This window comes from Helianthus annuus, chromosome 13 (assembly GCF_002127325.2).
Source record: "Helianthus annuus cultivar XRQ/B chromosome 13, HanXRQr2.0-SUNRISE, whole genome shotgun sequence".
Classification (NCBI taxonomy): Eukaryota; Viridiplantae; Streptophyta; class Magnoliopsida; order Asterales; family Asteraceae; genus Helianthus; species Helianthus annuus.
In genome coordinates, this window is record NC_035445.2 from 157,643,494 (window position 1) to 157,662,656 (window position 19,163).

Here is a 19,163-nt window from a genome sequence, read left to right on the forward strand (position 1 = left end):
ATGATTGGGCACGGGGCGTGTTCAGCGGGCACGGCCCCGTGCTGAGCTCTGCAGAAGCTGAAAAATCTAAAAAAAATCCTAAAAATTAAAGAAAAATAAAAAGATGATTAGGCCGTTGATTCCTAACTTTCTTAAAATCCTTGTGTCCCCGGCAACGGCGCCAAAAACTTGATGCGTGTCGGTGTGTATATATTTTAGATGTATAATTAAGCCCTTTTTACACTTTTAGCCAAGTTTTAAATTTATAAAACACGATATTTACTAACACTAAACACACATATGGGCAAGTGCACCCATCGTAGACGTAGTATAGTGTTGGTAAGATACCGAGGTCGTCCAAGGACACAAGAGCTTTTAATACCGGTTTATCCTCAACGTCTAACCAAATCAAAAAAGTTAGAAAAATGTTTTAAACTAAGAAAAATAAAAACTAACTAAATGCTGAAAAATAAAATAAAATAAAAACAGATAGACAAGATGAATCACTTGGATCCGACACGTGTATCAGTATAACCTTTGATTATTTTCGCACTTTTGCACTTGTTTAAGAGATTATCTTAGTTATTGTAGTAGGCCCCTCTTTTGAAGGCGACGTTACCCTCAACCCAGTAGTTTGAGTCAGCAAGGATACAATCCTAAAGGGTCGGATTATTGAAAGATAATGAATTAAGTTATTAATGCAAATTATGGTAGGCCCCGCTTTTGGCGGTGACGTTACCCTCGGCTAAGTAGTCTGAGTCAGCAGGGATACAGTCCTAAATAACCGGGTTATAGTATTAATAGTAGTTAGCTTATGAGGGGGTCAAAGAGTTTGGATCCCCGCCATCCAATACCTATGGGCATTGAAGGAGATCCTACTAAATTTGACCCAGGTCCCAAGCAGGACCTCTAAACGCTGAACAAGGGCAAGACCCTTACCAAACCGTTCCCTTAACCCCCGACCAGGTAGCCAACATACCTCCATATAGACCGTGGAGATATGAATGGTGAAAATCTTTTATTTTATATAGACAGTAAAATAACGCCAAGACACCACGGACAAACGATAAGGAAAGATCACCTTCAACATAAGTAACTAGTTATTAAAGTCATTAATACAAAACCAAATAAAAAGTGCAAAAGATTAAAAATAAAAAGTATTATACTAAACACTTGTCTTCACCAAGTGATGTAAGAGACTTAGGCAAACATGGCCTTGATTGTCAAGAACTCTTACGATCAATCTTGGATCCCGAGACGACTCACACACTCTACGATGGACAATGGATGATGGTGGTGGATGATGGTGTTATGGTGGTGATGGGTGGTGGATGAAGTGTGAGAGAGGTGGTGTGCCAAGGGATGAGAGAGAATGAAACCAAGCTCCTCTATTTATAGGCTGAACAGAACGCTGGACACGGCCCCGTGCCCGTCTGACATTCTCTCTCTTCATTAATTGTAATTGCGAATTACAATTAATGCGCCTGCTGTACTTTCAACACGCCCCTGTGCCCGCTGGGCACGGCCCCGTGGTGAGCAATGGAAGCTTCTACTGGTTTGTCTTTTCTGCTGCTTCCTGGGCACGCCCCCGTGTTCACTGGACACGGGGCGTGTTCAGACTCTGTTCTCTTCTCTTTGTCTTGGGAGGTGCCGTTGAGGGTCCGGGCAGTTTACTTTTGTTCCTTTTCTTGTATTTATGGTAGAATTAGTGGTCTTTTTGCTTCTTTTGTGATTTTGAGCTCATTTCATCCTGAAAATACAAAAGGAAGACAAAAACACTCTTTTTCCAACATTAGTACTTAAAAAGGGTTAGTTTTATGCCTTAATTGATGTGTTTTATATGTTGCATTTTACACACATCATTGTTGCTAAACAATACGCCGAGATTAGAAGTACCTTTGAAACAAGCCTCCGAAAAGTGATGACGCACCACAAGAAGCAGCCCATGCTTGCATATATTCTCAGAAAGGTTTCAATATATGCGATTGAGCTTTTGAGTATCGAACTAAAGCGTAAGGAAGACGGGTTGAGAGCCTACGGTGCAAGCTGTGGTTGCCAACTTTTTACCAGCTGTGGTTTGCCATGTGCCTGTCGTTTGGAAAAGTTGGAAAATAAAGGTAATTATTATTTTTGAACTTTCTCGTTATGATTTTGCCACCTAATTTGTTTTCATCCACAGGTCAGCAAATCCGGATCACACACATAGACGTGTTTTGGAAGAAGCTTGACTTCAAGCCTGCAAGGAATAAAATAGAGGATATTGATGTAGACGCGGAATTTGAAAAATTGAAAAAACAGATCGATCCAACACCCCCTCAAGTGAAAAGGAGCTTCTTTGAAAAGTTTCAGCAAATCCTCAATCCAGGGGACAGTAACAAAAAACCTCCTGCTGTTCTGAAGAAAACTCGTGGTCGACCAACATTGAAAAGGCAGGAAGAAAGAAAGGCTGAAGCTGCTAGACAAAGCTCTTACAATCCGTCAGAAGAAACTTGGGTCGATGCCTCAGACGATCTTCCCCGTCACAGCTCGTACGTATCAACCGAAGATTCTTGCAGAGGAAAGAATACCAAACCGCTCAACCTACACCCTGATTTCCCGAATATCAAGCTCGGTCCTAAGACGGATATAGCGATCCGCAACTACGCATCTCAGATTCCCAACGTGATCCATCCATACATCGTTAAAATAAAGGACGTGAAACCAGATGGTCATTGTGGATTTAGATCGGTGGCTGTTGGGTTAGGATTGAAACAAAATTCATATTTGAAGATCCGGGAACAGCTTTTAAAGGAGTTACGTATGCACGAATCGCTTTGGAGGCAGGTTTTCGATCCGGAAAATGTAGGACATTATGATGAGCTGGTTAAACGGATCGATTTCAAGGGGGTGGGACGAGCAGGTATCGAAAATTACATGACGATGCCTGAGACGGGGTTTCTTATTGCCCAACGATACGGTGTGATTGTTCACACCTTCGACATTCGTGGGAGCGATACAATTTTCCCTATGCTGGGCGGCCCAAACGAAGCTGATGAACCTCACCTGATAGTTGCGGTTGTGTTTGTCGACAAGGGTCATTTCATACATGTAGAGCTTGGAGGTTCTTATCCAATGCCTCCCCCAAACCTACTATGGACAGCGAACAGAACAGAGCGCGCAGCAGCATGGCATACATTATACAGTGATCAGATCAACACGTACGAAATGCTTACGTATCGTGCCCCCGACCTTAATGCAACCCCATATGTTCACGATGTATCTTAAATGTGTTTAATAATAATCACGTTTGTGTTCGTGTATCCTAAATGTGTTTAATAATAACCACGTTTGTGTTTGTTCAATATACGCGTTACATCACGTTAAAAACCGAATGTCACCGACACGACCCAATCGGATTCAATACGCAGTTGTACGACCCGAAATGACAACATACATCATAATACTGCAATTAATGAAAAATTAAGTCATGTTCATGTACGGTAGGCGGCTGTTACACATAACACTTCTCACAGGAGTACTTGTGATTTCAAACCTAAATGACACGAGATAACGGAATAAGACATCACACGTAACCGATTTGATCCGAAACTTGCCGTATAGTCCATATATATTAAAAAATGATGTATAAAAGAAAAAACGGAAAATTTAGACTATTTATGGACCCGTTTGTTAATTAAATACAATTTAAAAAAATTTAAAAAAACACCAAAACGCCCCGCTATGGTCATAACGCAGCGTTTTGGGCCCAAAGCGCCGCGCTATGGCCATAGCGGGGCGCTTTGGTCCCTCGTTATACCCTGAAGCGGGGCACCTTCCCCCTCACTTCACCCAAACAACCAAACACACACAAACGGTGCTATTACACACACTCGAGCCATTTTCGTTGATTTTCCGAGCTTTTCAGCGGCTAAAAGGTTAGATCTAAAGCCCTTAGTCTTCGTGTATCATTTAATTCGATTATATTGCATGTTTGTGTTGATTTGAGGTTAGATCTGCTGCTGTGTTCGCTGCTGTTCTTCAAAATGAAGAACCAAAGCGCCGCGCCGAGGCCATAGCGGGGCGCTTTAGTTCATGTTTATTTATTTTTTTTTTGCTTTATTTCATAATCTATTTAATTATTATTATTAGTTTATTAATATTAATTATTATTTGTTTATTTATTATTAGTTTATTAATATTTGTTTAATAATTATTATTTGTTTAATAATTATTAATATTATTATTAGTTTATTTATTATTATTTAATTATTATTAGTTTATTAATATTTGTTTAATAATTATTATTTGTTTAATAATTATTATTAGTTTATTTATTATTATTTAATTATTATTTGTTTAATTATTATTATTTGTTTAATAATTATTATTTGTTTAATTATTATTAATATTATTATTAGTTTATTTATTATTATTTAATTATTATTAGTTTATTAATATTTGTTTAATAATTATTATTTGTTTAATAATTATTATTAGTTTATTTATTATTATTTAATTATTATTTGTTTAATTATTATTAGTTTATTAATATTTGTTTAATAATTATTATTTGTTTAATAATTATTATTTGTTTAATAATTATTATTTGTTTAATTATTAATATTTGTTTAATTGATCAACGTGCAAGGATGGATTTATCCGATGAGGAGATTGAGCATATTGATGAGGGAGTGGAGGGGGGCGAGGAGGAGCCGGAGTGTCCGTATCTTCAGTTTCCGGTGGGGTCACGGGCGAGAGGGAGATGCGCTAGGTTGCGCACTATACCGATTGGGGAGCACGTAGGTATAGACTGGGAGCTGCTAGCTACCGTGGGGGAGATCGAGCGGGCGCGAGAGATAGTTGGGCTAGATACTCCTTGGTCGCGCCTATTTCAGTTGGCGATGGAGGACTCGTACCCGGAGCTTACGTACGAGTTTTGCTCTACGTTTACATACGCGCCGCATCCGGCGGATTACGTGGAGGACCCTTTATTTCCGGTACACGAGGTTACATTCCGTCTGGCCGGTCAGCAGTTTGAGATGAGTGTGCGGGAGTTTGCTGTCCACACAGGTTTGTACACTGAGCCTGAGCTTGATACTGATTTGTATACGCAGGCTGTTACGATGATGGACAGGCAGACGCTTATTAGTTTCTGGAGGGCCATTTCCAGGGTTCCCTTTGGGAAATCCTGGCAAAAGGCCACCACCATTGTAGATCCCTTGTACCGATACCTGCACCAGGTGATTGCGTCGACTATCGTGCCGCGGGGTTCCAGCAAGGAGAAGGTCAACCTTAGTGACCTTTTCTTTCTTTACTGCCTACTACGCCGCCAGCCCTGCGATCTAGCAGCCAGCCTGGCAGAGTACTTTGCTACTGCATACCATCGGCAGCTCCGCGGGTTTCTTCACACTGGCTCGTTTATCACTGCCATTGCACGATCGCTAGGGATCGTGCCCGAGCTAGATCCGCTGCTGTCCGATCCGGTCCCGTCATCTAGGTTGGGCCGCGCGTCAGTATCCGCTATGCAGATCACCCGTACCTTTGATGTCGGTCTACGGTTCAGGGGTGCTGACGGGCTGATTTTTCAGCCAGTGGAGTTGCCGGAGGTCATCCCGGTTGTTATCGAGGCGAGGCCTGGGATCTTAGCCCCTCCTGATGTTCAGCAGGCCGCTCGGCGGGCTCAGCGACGGGCTCTGGGCATCGATGAGCCTGAGGATCAGCCTGAGGGTCAGGCTCAGGCTCAGGCTCAGGCTCAGGCTCAGGCTCAGGCTCAGCCTCAGCCTCAAGCTCAGGATGATCCGGCGCAGGAGGACCGGGTCGAGGAGGTCCACGTACCACCAGTTGAGCCAGCTCCTGAGCCTCCACAGTACCCGCAGCACGTTTACGCTGACCTACCTCCGGTAGCGCGTGAGGTGGCTCGGGACTTCGACCGGCGCCTCAGACGTCAGGGCGCACTCATTGAGTGGATGGTCGAGACGCTCGTTGAGCTACGAGAGCTCGCTGCGTTGCCTCCACGTCCCCTCCCACCGTCCCCACCGCACGAGGATTAGTACATTTAGTTTGTTTGTTTAGTGTTTTGTTATGTATTATTATTGACTCAGTTGTACCTTTTTGTTGTGTATTGTATGTACAAACTGATATATATATATATATATATATTGCAGTTAATCTTCTATTTACATCACGTTGGTTCTGGATTGTTTACGTTTAATGCTTTCTGTATATTTTATTTAACGTGTTCGCTTTATTTAACGCTCGTTCAACTTATTATATACACCTTCTGTAAAAATAACGACGTAACGACGTAATTATAAAACAACGTTAATTTAATAAAATAACGACATTTTAATTCAAAAAAGGCAACATTCAATCATTCAAAAACAAATTCCCATTCATAACGACAAATATCACATAAAAATTTTTTACTTCAAAAATATCTACCATACTAATTCTGTTCGCTTTATTTAACGCTCGTTCAACTTATTATATACACCTTCTGTAAAAATAACGACGTAACGACGTAATTATAAAACAACGTTAATTTAATAAAATAACGACATTTTAATTCAAAAAAGGCAACATTTAATCATTCAAAAACAAATTCTCATTCATAACGACAAATATCACATAAAAATTTTTTACTTCAAAAATATCTACCATACTAATTCAACCAAAAATCCCTACAAAACTAACCAAAATCAACCCAAATAATCCCCACCCCAAGCCCCAAGCCGTTTGTCTTTTTGCAAACCCAAAGCGCGCCGCTATGGCCAAAGCGGGGCGCTTTGGCTTAGCCAACAGACAAGGACTGACAGAAGTCAGTCCTTGTCTGTTGACCAAAGCCAAAGCGCCCCGCTTTGGCCATAGCGGCGCGCTTTGGGTGTGCAAAAAGACAAACGGCGTGTGCGAATAGACCTAGCCTATCAAAACCATGGCTTCTTAAAAATGGGGAAAGAGTAACCATCACTAGTGCTCTAGTGGTGGCCACGGTTATTTAAGTTCCATCTATGGTGGGTCCGGATGAGTTTTCCCATCCAGGTCTCAAGTTCAAGTCTGAGTGATAAAGATTTCTCATTGAGGGGTTTAAATTGAGAATCTATTGTGCGAGAGGACTCTCTACCACGGACCCGTTTAAGACAATATATGCTAGACCTCCCGACATTTACGAATAATTCTCACATCTCAAAACAATGGGGAAAGAGTGAGACATGGACGGAGATTTATGTGACATCCAGTTTTTTTTTTTTTTTTTTCAAAATTTGTTTATTTCATTACAACTGAAACCGATTATTCAAAAATAAACACTCAGATTTTTTTTCATATTTGTATAAAAAAACTAGTGTTAAATTAATATTTGTAAAATAACAAATTATTTCTATAGATTATAAATGGTATTTAATAACAAAACACTATTATGAAACTTTTCATAATTTTAAGGTCTAAAGAAACAAAACCATTTGTCTTTTACAAATTGACATTTGACTTTTTCAAAACCAATACACAAGATAACATGGTGTTTGTGATTATCATTACGAAAGGGCTTTTCGTTTGATTTTGTGTTTGCAAATGAAACAAGTATGGTGACACAAGCATGGTCAAACAATATAGGGTTGTTGTTTGACCATTGGAAACAGTGTTTTGAAGGCCGGACCGGCCGGCCCGACCGGCCACTGGTGACCGAAGGCCTGGGCGGTCCGGTTGATGGTGACAGACCGTTCTGATGGTGGTCGGCCGGCCGAACCGGGAATTTAGTGAGCGATTGAGCCGGCCTTCCTTCTTTCTCTGTTCTTTCTTACAAGTCTTCTTCCTTCGTTCTTCTTTCTCGGCCCTTTTCACCTTCGTCGAACCGTCACTATATTTGTCACCGTGATTTACCAGGTTGGTTTCTTCAATTCTCCATGTTGGTTGGTGGTTTTTTTGTAATTGGGAAGTGAAAGATGAAGGAAACGGCTCAAGTGATAGAAACAATTTTCAAACCCTAGTAAATCAGTGGGCCACATATGAGGTAATAATAAATATGTATAGTTGGGCTTTGTAGTAAAGTAACATTATATTGTATATGAACTCTTTTTATAACATCTAAAGATACATATAGGAATGGGATCAAATACAAACACTTAAGTTTGTAAGAACCATAAGAACCAATACATAATTGACAAGTGTCCATCAATAAAAAGTTAGTTTAGGGGTAATTTAGACTTTTTGACCATATTTATTTATAACTAATTAAAAATAATTACAAAAAATATAATCAGCACAACACTATATAATTAGCACAACATCATTAATCGTTCTTCATTATCAGCACATCGTCCTCGAATCGTTCTCCATTATCAACATAAACGACATTAGCACAACATCTTCAATCGTTCTCCATTATCAGCACACCAGATGTGCTGATTATATCTACTTTTGGTGTTTGTTTGTATTATTTTGTAATTAACACATAATCAGCACCTTATTAGCACAAATATAAAACACCTTTTGTTAACTTTTTTTAAAAAACACTTTTATAAATACAAAAAGGTATAGCAATATGGTACTCATATTAAAGATAAAAAAATACTTGATTTTATGGTATATATTTTAAAAAAAAATAATGAAGTATATAAAAGTTATTTTAGTTTAAAAAACCTTGGTGGAATTTGTATTTAATAGAAAATGGTCAAATGACTAGCAATTTTACAAAATTACCCCTAATTTGTTAGTAGTAATTTTTAATTATAAGAGTTTTATTTATAATCAATATCAACCCTTGATTTAAATTAACAATGGTTCAGATCTGTTCTTACGGTTCTTATAATTAGTACTGTTTGTACAGGATCTCAACCCGATACATATAAATAGAAAATATGTTATGAATGTAAATAAAAAAATTAATGAAGTCAATTAGGTGGAAAACATAATTAAAATAAATAACCGAGCATAATTATGATTAGAGAACTATAGTTATAAAACCAATAATTTTGTATATTTTTAAAAGTATATATTTTATCATCTGGTTCTTAAATCCGGTCTGACCGGTTCAACCAGTGGACCAGTAAGATGACCGGTTCACTGTCCGGTCCGGTATAATTTTGTATATTTTTAAAAGTATAAATTTTCAAAAGACAAGTATGATCAAACAACAAGGGGTTGTTTGACCATTACAAACAAGAATGGTATGTTGTTTGGAAATTTCTAAGTCCTATATACACTTGTTTTAGTGTCACTTGCGAACCATGGTTTTTGAGTGGGGCAGAAACCACCACATGGTCTCTCCCGGTTTCCACGGCGTATACTCTTTCGATATAATGGGATGGCTTATCATGTGTCGGTTTCTAACGTTATGCTGTCTGAATCAATACAAGAAAGTTGTTTATCTATCTTTACAGACGGTGCGTTAATCCTATAGCGCTATATATGTCAAGGATAGGCTCGTACGAAGTTAATGATAAGTCTAACACAAGAAGTATAAACCCAGATTTAAAGTATCAAGTAACAAGTATGCATGCATGCATGCATGTATAAAGAATGTTTGTGCATTTTAGAAATAAGTGTAAGTGTAAGTTTTCATAGTTTAACATGTTACACCCCAAAAAGTGGTAAACGAAAAAAAGGGGTTTCAAGTATACTCACGGTTTTGCAAGCTTCCACTTGTTAATACTCGAGGATTTTGTTGGTTGGTGGAGGAGGAAACACCAAGTCCTTCTACACGAGGAAACAAAGTGTGTGAGTATTTAGATGATACGAGAGATTAGGAATTCGGAATTTAGAGTACATGGAAAGTAAACATATGAGAAAATAACCATCTAGCACATAATACTCGTTTTTGACACTATGAAACTCATAGGGGTTTGAATGTTTTCATGGGTTAAAGTACCCATTAGAATCGTAACGAGTACCAAGTTCTTAGATGATGTAACTTAATATTTTGACAAATAATCATAAGATTATCATCAAAGGTTCGGTTACTATAGGTATTATATATTTCACATAGTATATATATCATAAGTTTAGTCCTAATAATGTTACAAGTATTATCATGGATCATCATAGAAGTCATGCATGAGGTAGGAGGTTAAACCTTCCATTTAAGATCTCTTTGTAGTTTCACCAATACACAAGTTGTCAAAGACAACAAGGATGGTCATGAGTACACAATAAGGAAATGAAGTAAACACTAGCTAACAAGGAAAACATCAAATGATGTGTGGATTTGTTGGTAGGATAGCCCAAGCTACCCAAATAATCACACATATTCAAGTTCAAGACTTGTTCATCACTTGTGGGTTAAAACCCTTTTAAAACAGAAAGTTTTTGAGGATTAAACCTTTGGATTCACATGTTACAACCTTGTTTTTAAGCACACATAATCATGGTCTTGATTAGTGGCATTAGGACATAGGAATGTTTGGAGAAAACTCAAGTTTAAGCATGTTTATCAAGGTGTTTGTACAAAACAGAAAGTTTAATGCACTTTTAGCTTTATTATGATGTTGTTCCAGCCTTGGTTTTCCATGGAAAACCTGTGGAAACATACCTAAGGTTGTTCCAAGTGTTAAGAAGAAAGAATGGATGAAAAAGATGAAGTATAAGTGAAGTTATATTCACTTTTGCAACTTGAAACGAATCTGTCTTGCTACTGATTTCTCGGCTGATTTTAGGATGTTTGAGAGTGAAAGTGGAGTGTTTACAAAGTGGAAAATGTGTGGGAAAGTGTTGGGTTTTATAGGGGATGATTAAGTGAGGTTAGTTGGACATTTAATGGAAGAAACACACATAAACTAACACATAATCGCCCAATAAACGAGCTGGAAATACAATTCTGTGGATCTGTTGCTCTAGCGGGGCGTGAACCAAGAAGACCGGGTCACGGGCCACGAGCCAATGGGCTGATGGTTTTTGTTTGATATTTTGACATATTAGGCCCTTTTACTTTCATATCTTAGTGTTTTACGTTGTTTTAAGGTGTTTAAGCATAAAAGAACAAAGTGTAAGGGTATGATATGCAATTAGAACATAAAATAAATAACAAACAAGTATAAATAAGTATGGATGTTGAGAATAAGCATTGTATTCTCATGAATTGAGCATGTATGTCAAGTAATTGTACGTTTAACACGTTTTGCATGAATTATGAATAAAGTATAACATGTATGATTAATCTAAACGTATGAACATGTATGAAGTATGCAAAACACGAATTTAAAGAAATACGAATTTTATTTATGATCCAAGTCTTGGATTTTACAATGATTACAAGGAAAAGACGACTACAAGAATACAAGATTTCCAAAAATAGAACTACAAACAACGCTTTCTAATTATGGAAAGTACGAAGAAGCAGGGCGTTACAGTCTCCCCTCCTTTAGGAAATTTCGTCCTGAAATTTAGGAAGATGCAATGAACAGGTGCAGATACATAGTCTTCATATCACTTTTAAGTTCCCAAGTGAATTCAACGCCACGTTTTCCTTCCCATCGAACCTTAACGATAGGAATTTGACTGCGCCTCAATCTCTTGACTCCTCGGTCCATGATCTCGACAGGTTTCTCCACAAAGTGTAAGGTATCGTTGATTTGAAGATCTTCTAGTGGAACTTGAAGTCCTTCATCATCTAGACACTTCTTTAAGTTTGAAATGTGAAAGACGGGATGAACGTTGTTGAGTTCTATCGGTAGGTCCAGTCGATACGCAACCTTACTAATCCTTTCTAGAATCTTGAAAGGGCCTACATAACGAGGTGCGAGTTTCCCTTTCCTACCAAATCGAACAACACCCTTCCAAGGGGATACCTTGAGAAGTACAAAGTCACCGATCTCGAATTCCAAAGGCTTGCAACGCTTGTCGGCGTAACTCTTTTTTCGGCTCCTGGCTTTCAGCAAGTTGTCTCGAACCTGTGAAATCTTGTCCGTTATCTCTTGTATAAGCTCGGGACCGGTGAAGTGAGATTCCCCAATCTTGTGCCAACAAATAGGCAAATGACATTTTCGACCATACAATGCCTCGAATGGTGCCATTTGGATACTCGCATGATAACTCTTATGTATGAGAATTCGATCAAAGGAAAGTGTGAGTCCCAGTTGCCACCAAAATCTATTATGCATGAACGAAGCATATCCTCTAAGGTTTGGATAGTACGCTCGGTTTGACCGTCAGACTAAGGATGGAAAACGGTGCTAAGGTTAAGAACAGTACCCATAGTAGATTGAAAAGTTTGCCAAAGATGAGATGTAAAACGAGCATCACGGTCAGAAATGATGTCGATGGGGATACTATGACGACAAATGATCTCATCAGTGTAGATTCTAGCCAATTTCTCGACTTTGAAATCTTCACGAATGGGGAGAAAATGAGCTGATTTGGCCAATCGATCGACGATCACCCAAATGCTGTCATGACAAGAAGAAGTACGAGGGAGTATGGTGATAAAATCCATAGTAATGCTCTCCCATTTCCAAACAGGAATCTCTGGTTGTTTGAGTGAGTCAGGGGGACGTTGGTGTTCAGCTTTAACCTTTGAACAAGTGAGACATTTTGTAACAAAAGAGGCAATATCCTTCTTCATTCTAGGCCACCAAAAGGACGTACGCATATCTTGGTACATCTTATCAGCACCAAGATGAATGGAATATCTCGATTTGTGTGCCTCTTTCATCAGAAAGTCCCGAAGGTTTTCACTGTTAGGAATCCAGATACGATTGCAATAGTACAGAATACCATCGGATTTAGACACAAGATCATCTTCAACAACACCTCGTATTTCGACGGAGAGACTAACCTCGTTAATAGAGGCATATTGGACTTCACGAATGCGGTTTTGAAGATCGTTAACGAGTTAGAGACAACGAATACCCTTAACACGAGTTTTACGACTAAGGGCGTCAGCCACTACATTCGCTTTTCCTGGGCGACACTCTATAGAGCCGGCGGAAGTCTGTAGAGTCGGCGTAGAGGAGGCGGTGGCAGTAGGGTTATCAGGAGCGGCGTCGGGTATGGAAGCGGGGGAGGCGACGACGGACGTTGTCACACCCTGACTTTTGTGGAAGCGTGATTTGGTGTGACTTGCTTAATATCATTGCATTCAACCATAACAAACAACTATATGATAAATCCAAGATGTTCATCCATTGATTAAGTTTTGAAACATTACAACAACATTGATTTAACCCCAAAAACACAGACTTCGTATTCAAAATACAACACCAACAGGTTCTAAGTTCCATAAAGACTTTTCAAGGACACTAATGATAACCAAGCTTCGAAACATGTATCCTATCCAGGATATGATACAAACTCTAAACCATTCGACACCGGATGACATCTTTTATTCTAGACAACACTTGATACTTTAACGCCCGCCAGATCCATACTTAGTTTCCTTAAATACATGTAGTTTGAAAACATCAACAAAAGTGTTGAGCGAGTTCATGTGTATGTTTGTGAATAAACCTTTGAAACACTTGTAAGTATGTTTGTATGTACTTGAAATCTGGTATGAAAGAAACAAGGAAATAAATCAATTAATGTGTAGCTAATACATTAATATACGTGATATGGTGCAGGAAGACTCAAACCTAGCAGACTTTGCACCGGGCTTCCGGCTGTAAGACATAGTTACCACATGGTCCACTCGACGGACTCATGGGTGGGGCTTGCTACACCCAAATAGATCTATAACTCGTGTCCCTCGGTCCTACAACGAGGATTAATGGCCTTAAGAGTGCGCCTACCCATTCACATGATCTACTGTACTTTCCAAACCTAACCATACCAATTGCAATTGTATGTAATCATTTTGTAACATGTACTTCACCCCCGAAGTTATAAAACTGAAAATAGTTAAAAGAAAAAAAGGGGGAAATGAACTCACAGTTTTGCGTTCTTCGAATCCGCCTGTAACTCAAAGTTTCCTCTGGTGTACACGACTACCTACAATGTACTATGGTCTTATTAGACGAGCGGGCCGTGCCTTGACTTAGTATTAATTAGTGCCTTTGAGTTACGTTTCCAAGTGTCTTCATCATTATTCCAAATTATATAATTGTTTGTTAAAATAATAAATATTTTGACTTAAATTATATTTATGAAATTTTTGGAATAATTGTTAAAACAATATATATCAACTTAATACTTCCCAAGTATTTATACTTGTATATTCTTCCCAAGGATGGGTGTATTTGTATTCGTAATCTTGTATTTGTATATTTTGCCATGTATTGGTGTCGTATTCCGGTGTGTGTTTATACGTGTGAGAACACGTATTTTATTGTATTCATTAAGTATTCACATACTTAAATTTATATTAAACTTTCCGGAATATTATTTCTAATAGAAGTCCACCAATATATATATATATATATATATATATATACTAGTCGTTTACCCGCGCGATGCGGCGGGAAACATATCACTTAGGTTGGTAAGTTTAGGGCTATATACGGGGCGGTTCGGTTTTGAGCCATAACCAAAACCAAATACGCTATGCAACGGAAAACAAAACACTTGTTAGTAATTTTAATGGTGTGCATGAGAAGGTTCAGTTCAGTTGGGTCAGAACCAGAATTTAAATTTCCAGTTAAGGTACTTCAAAACCGGCGGGGTTACAAATCATGACGCGGTACTCGTTTTTTGTTAGTTTATCAATCATCTTGTGATATATTGCTTACTATTTCTATTGGCTTTTTTTATTCGTAACATTGGTGCGTCATGAGCTTTATAGATAATAATTAAATAATTAAAAAAATTCATACATTCGAAACAGTACAAGGAATCGGGTTTCATTATACCCATTGAATCTTTTAATCAATATAAATTATTATAAATTACTAAAACACAACGCTCAGCTAAAGGAGCCAAGAGTTTTGTCTTTTAGTTGATTATCTAATTACACCTTCTGTTTTTTACTATATTTACTATACTACTCAACTTTAACTTTTTTAATATATATGTTTAGCCTCTCTATTTTAATTATTTAGTCCCTCTACTTTTATTCTTTTTCATATTTTGCCTTTCAGTGTTTTCTCTCGCTAACGTGATAAACCAGACTCACTTTAACAGAACAATATCGTTACCGGTATCTATATTAACTGAACAAGTTTTTTTTTTTTTTTTGAAATGCCACGTAAATAAAATCTAGTTAATACTACTTCAAGTAGGGTGAAGCGTTTCTATCAACACTTCAGACTTCAGAGGCCTCATGCCTCAGACGCACTATTTTAAACCAATATTCAAGTTGTCACTTCTACTTAAACTTGTTTTTTACTGGTTACCCAGACCTCAAAATTTAACTTTGCTACATCAGACCATAAAATGCAACTATTTAACTCATACAATAGTTTCCCAAATCCCAAGTTCTTTTAAATAATCAAGAATTCTGCCATACTATTTAGCATTGTGTTCATCTTTTCTCCATGCAAATGGGCAGAATATAAATTGAATTGTTAATTAAGTTATAACATAAAGAAAGGATTCTATAGATTACAGAACAATATTCATACATTCTCTATATGAAGGCAACATAAAGAAGCAACGATAGGCTACCAAAGGCGTCAAACGTTTGCCAGCCAGCTCCGGAACCAGATATCTAGTTGCAATCTGCCATCAAAAGATTAGGCAATGAGTCAAAATCGGTACTGACCGAAACATGTCACATTGGGCCGGCAGGGGCAGATATAGCTTGTAAATAGGGGTAGCCCCGCTACCCCTTGACGCTCCAGCGGTAGTGTAAATTTTGGAAAATTTTTTTTTTTCCGATTTCATTACTACTTTTTATGAAATGTTGATTTTCTAGATCCACCATTGCAGGGCGGGCTTGGGAATATCTGCGAACACATTCTTTTCTTTATGTATAAACAGCTAATGCATAATTGTAATTATAGAAACAATACTATTACAATTTGTTTGCATATCTATTAATAATGTTTTAGGAGGTTGCATGCACTAAATATAAACGTCAGACCACTTATAACCAGTTTGACCCATTCGACTTGTGTTCATATTAGCTTTTTTTTTTAATTTGGCCCATTTGAAACAAAACACAACCCAAATCGACCCATTCATAAGTAATGAATCAAATTTGCCACCTATATTTACGAAGTTTCTTCCTTTTCTATACAAAATATACCACTTGAAGAGTGACATTACCACGTGGATTATGGGGCACCCAATACCGAAACCCAATTTCATAGGGTATGGTGGGCGTGGCTGGGGTGGCGTGGCCAAGCCACATCATTATATATATTTTTTTTTAAATTCTGCCCAACGGCTTGCCCAAACGGCTAGTAGTCTTGGCCAACGAGGTTCCACCATGTGTTCGTAGCCCCGCCTAACGCCCGGGCTGAAACCCCCGCCCAAGGGGCCACGCCGAAACCCAAGCCCACCCAGGGTGGTGACATAGGCGTTTGTACCCAACCCACGCCCATACCCCATAGTCTTATTCCACATGAAAAAATCAATATTTGATCAAAATCAATAAAAGGGGTACTCATTAACAAAATTTCCATGAAAAAGACCCTAATTCATCATCCAACAGAATCTATTATGAGTGATAGTATCAGGTCGTACATATAATAAAATTCCCACATGGAAAAAGTTCCTTAGTTTGACCAAAATCATTCAAAAGAATCGGGTCGGATTCATTGTATCAGGCCTGTGTAGTTTCTAACAGATTCTTGACATTTAGTAACTATAATTCTATTAGAAAAATCCTTTCAAAGAAGAGGTTATCGATATTTCATCATGTCTAGTAATTTTTCTAATTAAAAGAGCACCTAAAAAACTTTGCATGTCAATTTCTTGCAAAATTCCCAGAGGAAAAGAACCATAATTGGATCAAATTTACACAAAGAGGGTAAAAACATGATAGGTAATTAAGTACCTCAGTAACAGGGAAATCGACGGCATGTTTAGTTGCAGACTTGAAAAGCTCTTCTATAACGGCGTCACCAGAGGTGAATTCTTGTTCGCCTTCGCGGCTCAGTCCACCATATTGAACTGGCACCAGCTCAGGGGCTGTATCTGAAATCCAATCGAGTAAATCAGCCATGATCAGACAAAAAAATCATCACTTGGGTCAAAGACATAACAAATATTAAACAAAAAACCGACGCATTATGAAACAATACTGACTTATTTTTATAAAAAGTTGAACACTTAGTGCCATTAGAAATGAAACAACATATTTTATAAACAGTGATTAACAGAATTTTACTTTCAGTTGTGCTTTAGACTTTGATGCACGCTCAGTTATAGAAGCTTGGTAAATTTAAGAAATATAGCACCAAGTAAACTAACAGATGACCAAAAAGCGATACTTCATGTCTTATGACTATTGTTTATAAGCATATATAAGATGGACATACATATGCCTATCTTAAATCAATTCAAATATCATTTATTTTTAAAGAATAATGGTGCACACTTTTTGGTCCCAATAAAGGAACCATAGTAACAGTTGCTAATGACCAGAAACTTACCCAATAAAGGAAAGATATTTGATTTAACTTCTTCAACCTTTATTATCGCTGACGACCAGCGTCTGTGCCTCCGTCTCTCGTCGTTCTTCCTCCGGAAATTGCCCTGCATCTTCCATAAATTAAAATCAATAAAAAACAAAAATCAACAAAAAAAAAACAAATCAATGAAAAGCATAAGAGCTTCATTATAACCGGACGGTGCTGGTTATAAAAATTATGGAAACGGTTTAAGTCACCAAGTTTAGCAAACACATACACAATAACAAGTTTTCAAAATCACAGTTAACCCTTTACAATTACCAATAACAACACTATAAATCAGTATGTAACATGTTGGAGAATCCAACATTTTGTAGAAAATGAAAATAAAATATATTATCAAATTATAGCAAAAAAATTGTAATCAAAGAAACAGGCATGCTTAAAGATAAAAAATAATCACCTTTTAAAGCGGATCCAATTTAAAAATATCCTCAAATTGCAGACCGAGAAACCATAGTAGACTGTTTGTAATCTTTAAATCTGCAAGACATCAAAACTGTAACCCAGAATTCCGGAAACAATTTCATTGTCAGACACGAAGAAGAAAACAAAAGAACTTCAAGTTTGCACTCTTTTGACTTGCATCTGAGGAACGGGTACCCCCAAAAAAGTAAAGAATCGACCAGATTGCAATTCAAAAACAAGTAACAAAACCAAAATATATGGATTCAAAATATATGGATGTTCCCAAAACCCTTCGTTTGGGTGTCATGAATCCATGAGACAAGTGTCCACCATGAGGCAAGTCAAGTCCCTGAATTAAACACAGTAAAATATATTATACATATATTGCTGCAATATAACATAGACAATTTGGATTGCTCAAAACCGAACCTAAAGACAACTCAGCATTAACAATCAACAGAAGTGAAAGAACAGCCATCAAAACAAATTTGGGTATAAAATTAGGGAAAAACATCATACATTATGTTTTGAAATCAACAGCTTGGACAGAATCAAACAGAGCATCCTAATAGCTTTGATTTGTTTATCGATTTTAAAAGCCAAGAACATCCTATAAGGCCAGTTATAAACATCAAAACCGGCTCCGGCTGGTTACCTTTAGTTAGGGTTTCTTCAAATCGGTGTTCATCACTGCGTGTTTTCAATTTCATTGATGTTTGCTCCAGATCTAGATCTGAGAGAGAGAAAGAGAGAGAGTCTAATGAAGTTTATGAGATGTGAATTGTGAGAGAGAAGGGAATGGAAAGGGCGATCCGTGTGAAGTGAATATCGGCCGTTCAGATCATGATCCGAGTAAAAAGGTGAAAAATATGGACGGTTGATGATGAATCAGTTGAAGGGTAAAAAATTTGTGTTTTCTTGTGCCTTAACAGTTGTACATTGTGCATTAAGTGTTTTTTCAACACCTTGTTCAATTACCATCTTGTCCTTCATATATGTTTATTAAAGTAGTATATATATATATATATATATATATATATATATATATATATATATATACATACATACATAGGATAGGAGTTGGCCAGAAAGTCCAAATTTCCTAAAAAGTGTAAAAAGTCATAAAACACCGTAACGTCAACCATAAAACACACCAAAAACCCACAAGTAATATGACGAAGATTACTAAAACATCATGTATGTGGGTTTTGTGTTGTGTTTTAGATATTAAGGCTCTGATTGTGGAATGACAAATATTATTGTGTTTTATGTTGTTTAGCATTGTGTGTTTTATATTCA

The 19,163-nt window shown here is 37.6% G+C and overlaps 1 protein-coding gene and 1 long non-coding RNA gene across 12 annotated transcripts; one reads left to right on the forward strand and one right to left on the reverse strand.

Moving 5' to 3' along the window:
- The first annotated feature begins 2,034 nt into the window (after positions 1–2,034).
- LOC118485507 lies at positions 2,035–2,346 on the forward strand. Its single transcript, XR_004876428.1, has 2 exons — positions 2,035–2,096; positions 2,159–2,346. It is a non-coding gene; the product is annotated as an uncharacterized LOC118485507 (long non-coding RNA).
- A 12,932-nt stretch (positions 2,347–15,278) lies between these two features.
- LOC110899993 lies at positions 15,279–18,678 on the reverse strand. Of its 11 annotated transcripts, none has more exons than XR_002570698.2 (6): positions 18,520–18,678; positions 18,154–18,213; positions 17,860–17,939; positions 17,418–17,520; positions 16,820–16,959; positions 15,305–15,537 (listed from the first exon to the last, which is right to left on the reverse strand). XR_002570698.2 is itself a non-coding variant. In XM_022146893.2 (6 exons), exons 4-6 carry the CDS (start codon positions 17,524–17,526, stop codon positions 15,421–15,423), a joined length of 366 nt encoding a protein of 121 aa, XP_022002585.1. In that variant the 5' UTR covers positions 17,860–17,939; positions 18,154–18,213; positions 18,520–18,677; the 3' UTR covers positions 15,305–15,420. The 11 variants fall into 11 exon arrangements, 4 of the variants coding, with proteins under 4 accessions (XP_022002585.1, XP_022002586.1, XP_022002587.1 ...); XM_022146893.2 differs by having other exon boundaries at positions 17,418–17,526; positions 18,520–18,677; XM_022146894.2 differs by having other exon boundaries at positions 17,418–17,526; positions 18,384–18,627.
- Positions 18,679–19,163: the final 485 nt, after the last annotated feature.

Coding starts and splice junctions, on each gene's coding strand:
- LOC110899993 (XM_022146893.2), bottom strand. CDS start 17,526: ATGCAGGGCAATTTCCGGAGGAAGAACGACGAGAGACGGAGGCACAGA. Junction 16,960..17,417: donor AAATATCTTTCCTTTATTGG/GTAAGTTTCTGG, acceptor ATTGGATTTCAG/ATACAGCCCCTGAGCTGGTG. Junction 15,538..16,819: donor TCGATTTCCCTGTTACTGAG/GTACTTAATTAC, acceptor TTTTGATGGCAG/ATTGCAACTAGATATCTGGT.